The 8,578-nt window shown below is 39.6% G+C and overlaps 1 protein-coding gene across 1 annotated transcript; it reads left to right on the plus strand.

The window, feature by feature from the left end:
• The first annotated feature begins 15 nt into the window (after nucleotides 1-15).
• Nucleotides 16-7,450, plus strand: LOC125478794. The gene is made up of 2 exons (XM_048587413.1): nucleotides 16-1,183; nucleotides 7,254-7,450. Exons 1-2 carry the CDS (start codon nucleotides 16-18, stop codon nucleotides 7,448-7,450), a joined length of 1,365 nt encoding a protein of 454 aa, XP_048443370.1.
• Nucleotides 7,451-8,578: the final 1,128 nt, after the last annotated feature.

Below are 8,578 nucleotides of genomic sequence, written 5' to 3' on the forward strand. Positions count from 1 at the left end.
AACCTTGAGCACCAAATGAGTCAGTTAGCAAGTTTGATGGGGCAACAACATCAACCAGGAAGGTTGCCTAGCCAAACCGTGGTGAATCCAAATGCGGAGCAGATGAATGTTGTGACTTTAAGGAGTGGAAAAGAAGTTTTTGAGCAGCCAAGGATGCAAAAGTGGACTAGAAAAGATACAAATGAGCAAGGGGAGCAACAAACCAAAAATCTTGAGCAAGATGAGGCTTCAACAGAAACTGAAAAGTCTCCTAAAGATACAGAATTGAACAAAAAAGATTATGATAAGGTAAGTAAAGAAGTTCAAAATTCATTTAACTCATGTGTCCCTATTCCTTTTCCTCGTAGGTTTATGAAGTCTAAGAAGGAGCAAACTGATAAGGAAATCTTGGATATTTTCCGACAAGTCCAAGTGAACTTACCTCTTTTAGATGCCATAAAACAAGTGCCCAAGTATGCAAAGTTCCTTAAAGAGCTTTGTACGAACAAGAGAAGATTCAATAATCAAGAAACTGTGGCATTAAGCGAGGAAGTATCAGCTGTTTTGCAGAGAAAGCTACCACCAAAGTTGAAGGATGCCGGTAGCTTTACCATTCCATGTGTAATTGGAGGGAAAGAGTTTGGAAGAGCATTGTGCGATCTGGGGGCATCCATCAATCTGATGCCATATTCAGTGTATGAATCACTAAACCTTGGAGACTTGAAGGAAACAAAGGTAGTAATCCAGTTGGCAGATCGTTCAAATAGATATCCCAAAGGCCTATTGGAGGATGTACTTGTGCAAGTGAATGAACTTATTTTTCCCGTTGATTTTTTTGTCCTTGAGATGGAACATGACCCTATGCCTACTGCACTTCCTCTTATATTGGGAAGACCATTCCTTAGAACGGCGCGTACAAAGATTGATGTCTACGATGGTACTTTAACCATGGAAATTGATGGAGAAAACGTCAAGTTCAAAATCTTCAATGCTATGAGGTACCGTAGTGATTTTGAATCTTGTTTGTCTATTGATGCGTTTGACTATTTTGTGCAGGATTGTTTTAATGAAGGTGTAGGACAAGACAATTTAGAGAAGGCGTTAGTGCATAGCATTACACATGGAAAACTTAATTATTCCGAGCACATTGAAGAAGAATTAATCCAGACAGTGGTAGCCCTTGAGTCTCTTTCACCAATTCATGGTAAGTTTTCTTCCCATTTTATTTCTCTTCCTACTTCTAACGAAAAAATTCTTCCTTCTGTGATTCAGGCACCCAAATTGGAGCTTAAACCGATTCCTGAACATTTGAAGTATGCTTTTTTGGGAGAGGATGAAACATTACTGGTCATCATATCATCACAACTCACAGTAGAAGGGGAGAAACTGATCCGGGTACTGAAGGATCACAAAACCGCCATAGCGTGGAGCATTGCAGAATCCAAAAATGAAAGGAATTTGAATGAAACATAACATGTTTGCATGATTATTTGGTGGTGGATTGCAATTCCCCTAACTCGTTTTTCTTAATTTGTGAACTACTTAAAAATCTGTCTCTGTCTTGTTTTTGTTCGATTTAATTTAAATATCAAATCAACTCCAAAAATCCCAAAAATTTGTGTGAGTGTAGCTCAGTGTGTCTAGGATCTGCATATAAAATTTCGTAGACTTTAGATAAGTGTAAGTCAGTCTAATAATTATTTTTCGGTGGCTGGTCAGTAGGGACAGCAGCCCAGTTTTTGTGACATTTTAAGTAGTTAGATAAAACAATCTTCTGCGGGAAAGACCCTTATTTTCATATGCTACGATTGACAAATATTATTGTTAATAAGGAAAATTAATAGGACATTTGTGTGCTACTTTGTGGTGTGCTTTTAATCCTATCACTAAGTTTCCACACCAAGGAGAGCATTGAGGAAGAGATGAGTGACCTAGGAAGAAATGGATGCTAGTGCATTCTTCCTAGGGTGGCCGGCCTCCAAAGAGAAGAGAGAGCCTTTTTGTTTGTCTCTTTTCTCTCTTGAAAATATTTATGAGGGAATAGGTTATAATTTCCTTTTTATAGCCAGTTACATTGAGCGGCATAATTGAAATTAAAACCAATTCTCCCTCACACTCTCCATGGCCGGCCATGTGGGTTCATTGAGCTTTCATGCCTTTTGTGTTTTCAAGTTGTCATACAACTTGAGTTATTGGACTTGACATTCGAAGCCCATTGGGCCTTGAGGCCTAAAGCTATCTCAAGGTCTAAAACGACGTTATTCGTTTGATTAATTAACATATTAATTAATCCTAAACATAAATAATTAAACCATTTAATTATCCATACTCATCTCTGTTGTTTCGTCACTCTCTACCTTACATGGTGTACGATCCATTAGGTTCATTTTAGCGAGCCAGTGGGTGATTAGAACTCTTCAAATTGATTGTGAATTAAAACTTAGTTTTCAATTCTCCCTTTAGTGATGATACACCTTTAGGGCTTCCACAAACCATGAGTGACACCTAACAATATGTCATGGCTACCTAAGCTAAGCAGAAGAGGTGGAGAACCTATTTAGTTTGGGATTACAATGCAATACGGTCTTTCTCTAATACAATATTCTTGACCACATTGTTTGATTTGATGGTTTATTCATGTATACTATCCAATGTGATTCTCTTACTTATATGATTACCTTGAATGTGATTTGGAATGACTTTCTAAATCTCATTCATAGTCTGGCTAGAGAATCTTAAGCATATCATAGAGTATTCTCCCTCAAACGGTTTGAAGGTTAGAGATTCCTTGTTGTGAATTCACTTGCTTCCATGGCTAAGTGGCTTAACCCCAACTATGCCATGGACACGGTTTGACAGAGTGACTTTGACATAGTCAAAGATCAAGGATCTAACCATAAGACAACTATGATGCCTCAGGTCAAAGGACTACTTTGCATTATCCCAACCATGAGTTCTTATGTGACATGAGTATGAGAACTCGTTGTTGATCGCGTTCAGTGGACTCATTCTCTATTGACCACCTACATGCTTGTCTTGGTGTCAATCACATCAATGACTCGAGACCAGTCAGTCTCTTTAAGAGAAGACATAACACATATTGATCTTAATGGACTGTCAATGCTGAATTGGCAATCCTATGATCAGGAACGTTTAGGATATGTATACGAAAGAGAATGATCTCATGAATCTAACTTCTTTAGATCACATTCTCCCAATTACGTATTTTTTGGACTTATTGTTTAAGCATATAACGCTTATATGAGATGGTTTTAAACAATAATCTTTGCCCTTTGTCCGTAAAGTATCCTCATATAATTGGCTTTAGGGCACATTTCCTATAGGTCTAATTTAATTTGAGCGCCTTATGACATTGGTTGAAGTATATAGTTCACTTTTTTCGGTTTGCAATATACGTGTGGTTTGATATTCATTTTATCTTTATCTCTTTGTCAGGTCACTTATTAGAAATTTTTAGAAGTTAAACAGTGAGATGAAGAAAGGAAGATGGGGCTGCAACAAGTTAACCCAAGAGGCAAGGATAATAAATTGGTGATTAAGCTTGTCAGTTATGGAAAGAAAATAAAACCGACATGGAAAGGCAAAGAACAAGGAACGACTGAGATATAATTGGCTCAATAATGGGTTGACATAAATGACCATTAGTCAAGAGGTTTACGGGGGTTGGCTGCGGCAGTCTTAATATAACCATTCCCATTTGTATGTTTTTGAGCAGTTTTGTCCTTTCATAACTTTTAGAGTTTCTTACTTTTCTATATTGTTAGAGTATTTCCACCCCAGCCATTCAGGCCAAAAAATGGACAGGCATCCCCTTTTTCTGCTCCACCTTAGCCTAATAGGCTGGCACCCAGCCCAAGCTAGGCCACAGGCTGGCCTAGAATCAACAAAGTAAAGGGATAGCCCATCTGACGTCATGCTGATGCCAGCGTGACGTTGACGACCTTTTTTTTTTTTTTTTTTTTTTATTTTATTTTATTTTATTTTTTGCACTAGAGAGGGAGTTGTTGTGGAGGGCTGAGGAGTGGAGCTGGTTGAGGCAGGAGAGGGTGTCGGGAAGGAAGGAGCCGCGGAGGGAGAAAGACGAGAGGACTAAACGTATGATGAAGAGGTGTGGAGATGCAGAAATTAAAAATATTTGATGGACAGGAGGTGCGGAGATGTAGCAGTCGAAGCGCTTGTTAAGGGTGTAGAGGAGCTTGTTGTTAAGGTCTGCTTTGGATTTGAAAGGCGGGAAGGTGACAGCGTCAGAGGAGGTTTGGAGGCGGCGGTGAGAATGGAAGGGAAGTGCAGGGGTGGACGGTGGTGGTGACGAGGAAGAGGTGTGGAGATGCAAAAATTAAAAATATTTTAATAATAATATTATTATTTTATTTTATTAAAAAGTCAGAAAATAAAAGTCAAATTATTATTTTATAATAAAAATTTATAATACTTTAATAAAATTGACTAGGCTATTTAGTTTTAGGGGTGGAGATACATTTGGCCAATTAATGTTCATTGGGGTCTATCACTGTTCACTGAGTGAATTAAATGGGCTGGGTGTTGGTGCATTTTTTTAGGGGTGAACTTTCTCTTATGCGCAACTAATCTCCCTAGCTAAGGCTAGGTGGAAAACCTTTAACTACTATGTAGTTTTATTAGTTTGATTCTTTATTAGTTTGATTCGAATTGCGGTATCAACAATAAACTCTTGTTATTGGTTTGTTCAAATTAATATCTAGTTTTTCTCTATTTGTCGATTGATGAGTGTTAGTTACTATTCATAGGTTCAATCATGTTTTTCCTATAGTTTGATTTTAGCATTCATGCTTTTATGAATTGAGATAAATTAGTATATATCTAGTAATTTCAACGGAAGTATTGCTTGATAGTTTGCGCCAGAGGTACAGGTTATGGTTGGATTTCTTCCTATAAGGAATTCAATTGAGTTTATTGGGAACAACCATAGTTAGAGTTTGTATATTTTTGTGTGTTTTTGTATACAATTATAATTGCCATATCATCCAATCGGGTGCACTGTATGTTGCTTCTTGATTGAGTTATAAAAGAATCAAATTAATGAAATTACATATGTACATTGAAGGTGGAACTCTAATGTCTTAGTGCTCTCATATTATTGGATTTTCTTTTTAAAAATTACATTTTATTTGAAATTATTCTTTGTTTAAGTTTCGAAAAATTCTACATTTTTTTAACGCTTTCTGAGGAATACGACACTTGAACTTCGATTTTATACAGCTACGCGACACTTGCAATTGGGTTTAGCAAGTACATAATAGTAAACACACAAAGTGCAGTGTCATGCATAATCAAAAGTGCGATATGCCATTATTACACCATAGGTAAAACTGCTGTAAATAAACCATCACCCAAAATCCAGAGGATGAAAGCTTCATTGCCAAGCCCACTCATCACCACTGGTGTTCTCCTTACTCTCATTACATTTTGAAGGGGTCCTCTTGTTGATTGCCTTGGATAGCCGTACTTGGTAGCATTCCAAGTGTTTTTGAGCTTCGAGCCTCCTTTCGTCGAGTGCTTCCAATTCTTGAAGTCGTAACTTTGCATTTTCCTCTTCAGTCAAGCCTTCTTGTATAGCCATCCTTAGTGAGGTGATTTGACTTTCGAGCGGCAGAACAACTTCCATGCTATATACGAGAGAATAAGGCATAGCATGGGTAGGATTCCTATATGTCGTCCTATATGTCCAAAGTGCTTCACTTATTCTTTCATGCCAGTCTCTCTTTGTTCGGCTGATTCCCTTTTTTAGGAGGTTGCATAGCGTTTGGTTGGATGCTTTCGTAAAATCGTTGGTCGGAGCATCATACATGGAAGACTTGTGTTGCTTAAATTTGTATTTCTCGCAGAGCTCGTCCATGAGTCTATTGGAGAACTATTTTCTGTTGTTGGTGATGATGTAGCGAGGCACACCATATCGGTGGATAATATGCTCCTTGATAAAATGGACGATGGTTTCCTTCTTGACTTCCTTTAGGGGTACGCTTTAGCCACTTGGAAAAGTAATCTGCTACGGCTAGGATGTAAGCTTCTTCTGTAGATGGCTTTGGTGTGATTGGTCCTACGATGTCTAATCCACATGCATCAAACGGCCATAAAGCAATTGTAAGGTGTAATGGTTTAGGTGGTTGATGTATGAAGTTGGTATAGAATTGGCAGGCTTGGCACCTTTTGGCATACTCTAGGCAATCTTTCACCATGCTTGGCCAATAGTAAACCATTCTTTTAAGCTGGAAATGTAGCTTTGGTCCAGACTGATGCGCTCCACATACACCTGAGTATGCTTCTTCCATGGTTTGATTGGCTTTTTCCTCACCTAGGCATCTTAGAAGTGCTCTTTCAAAAGAGCGTCGGTAGAGTGTAGCTTTGTAGTAGAGGAAGCAAGGTGTTCGTCGACGTATTTTAGAGAGGTTTCTAGGATCGTCTGAAAACTTTCCATGCTCCAAGTAGTCGATCAGCAGGTGTCTCTACTCTTTAGTGTCGACTGGAAGTATTGAGATGACGTTTGTATCATCTAGTAGCATTTCAGTGACAAGCGGGATCACCCATCTTTGCCAAACTGGTACGTCCGGAGCTTCATCTTCTCCTAGCGCCATACTTAAGTCTAAGTTAACGAAAGAGTCCGCCATTTGATTTTCTTTTCTTGGCACATGTTCTAACGTCACGGCCTCGAACTTTTGTAGCAATTGAGTTACTAGCCGGAAGTATGGGACGAGATCATCTTTCTTTACTTCATATTCAGTCAAAAGTTGATTGATTATGAGCTTGGAGTCACCATATATTTCTAGTGTTGTGATTTCCATGTCAATCGCCATTTAGAGTCTAATGATCAGCACTTGGTACTCAGTGACGTTGTTGGAGCATATCTCGTTGAGTTAGAAGGAATAGGGTAGTACTTGTTTTTGTGGCAACTTTGACGAGCACAGAGAAGGTCTTGATGGAGGGTAGAGTTAACGGTAAAGGCTTCATTGTCGGGCTTCTTCCCAGTCTCATCTACCTTTTGAGCAAACACATTGTCTTTCTTGAATTCAGTGATTTGCTCCTTCTTGCCATGGTTGGTAATACTCAGCTCCATGTCATGGGAACGAGTTGCCAGCTCCTCAAATGTCATCGGTTTTATGCCTTTGAGGATGTAATGTAATCTCCAATGCATGCCTTGAACACACATCTTAATGGCAGAGGTTTCAGAAAGCCAATACTTGCAATCCATACTTAATGAACGTCATTTGTTAATGTAGCTAACAACCGGTTCATCCTTCCATTGCTTCATACTCGTCAGCTACAGCATGCTTACGGTGTGACGAGTGCTGTAGAAGTGGTCGAGGAATTCCCTTTCAAGCTGGTCCTAGCTGTTGATGGATTTGGGCTCAAGGTCGGTGTACCAGTCAAAGTGGCATTACCTTTCAGTGAGTACACGAATTGCTTGGCAAGGTAGTCTCCCTCCATACCAACATTGTTGCAAGTTTCAATAAAATAGGCAACATGTTGTTTATGATTGCCTTTTCCATCGAATTGCATGAACTTTGGCAGCTGATAACCCTTTGGCATCATCAAGGTGTCAATCTTCTTGGAGTAGGGCTTTAAGTACAGCACGGAGTCAAGCGAACTTCCTTTGTACTACTTCTTGATGGTGATAGTGATCATCTGCTGCAACTACTGGAAGGAGAGAGATCCCATGAACGTTGTTGCTTGGTCCAGATTTTCCTCGGCTTGCTCCAACAGAGGCTCATCTTTTTCATCGGTTTCCTCTTTTGGCATATCAACCTTTAGGTTAGCTTTGTCGTCGTGTTGCACCTTTAGGTGATTGAAAAGTGTGGCAAGTTCCAAGTCCTTCTCCTCTACGGTCCTTGTCAGCCTTACAATTGATTCGCTCATTTGAGCTAACTGCTCCACAATGGAAGTCGCGCCAGTAGGCATGACTTGTATAGCTATAAGACACGACCTGCTTGAGTCGGCATCAGAAGTCAAAGACTTGGGGTACCTCATCGGGCTTTTTTCCCTTGATGCCCTTAGCAAGGCCAAGGTAATCACAGGCTCATGTCTCGGGTGCTCTTGCTCATTCAGCAAAGTTGATGCAGGGGTGGAAAGCACGGCAGGGAGAGTTCTTGCCTTACTTCGGGTTGCGACACCCAAAGTTCCACCACTTGCAGCCAGGATGCCCTTATTCTTCATGTTGGTAGCGGGAACAACTTGATCATTTCTTGATGTCATGTGTGTTTCTCGTGGATTTGAAGACAAAGATGAGAGGCAAAGATGTCCTACCGAGCATGCCAAATTTGTAAACACAAAGTAGATTTGTAGTGATTTGAATTTGTAGGTTACAATCTCTGTTTACAATTTTCCTCTGATTCAGTCTTTAAATTTGATGTTGATGCATAGGTTGTTGATCCAAGGGTCACGGTGACTTGATCTTGGACGAAAGATTGAACGATTGCTTCAAGTTTTGAGCTTGAAACAATGCGTGGATGGTCTTCACCTCTAGGCTGCAGCAAAAGATAATGTTGATGAAGGATTTCGTTGATTCAAGGGTCTTGGCGACTTGATCTTGAAAAGAACGTTATTA

Source organism: the organism of the source record quoted next, unplaced genomic scaffold (genome assembly GCF_019419815.1).
Source record: "Pyrus x bretschneideri cultivar Hongxiangsu unplaced genomic scaffold, Pyrus_bretschneideri_v1 Contig266, whole genome shotgun sequence".
In the NCBI taxonomy this organism is placed as follows: domain Eukaryota; kingdom Viridiplantae; phylum Streptophyta; class Magnoliopsida; order Rosales; family Rosaceae; genus Pyrus; species Pyrus x bretschneideri.

Coding starts and splice junctions, on each gene's coding strand:
- LOC125478794 (XM_048587413.1), top strand. CDS start 16: ATGAGTCAGTTAGCAAGTTTGATGGGGCAACAACATCAACCAGGAAGG. Junction 1,184..7,253: donor GTCTCTTTCACCAATTCATG/GTAAGTTTTCTT, acceptor TTGTTAATGTAG/CTAACAACCGGTTCATCCTT.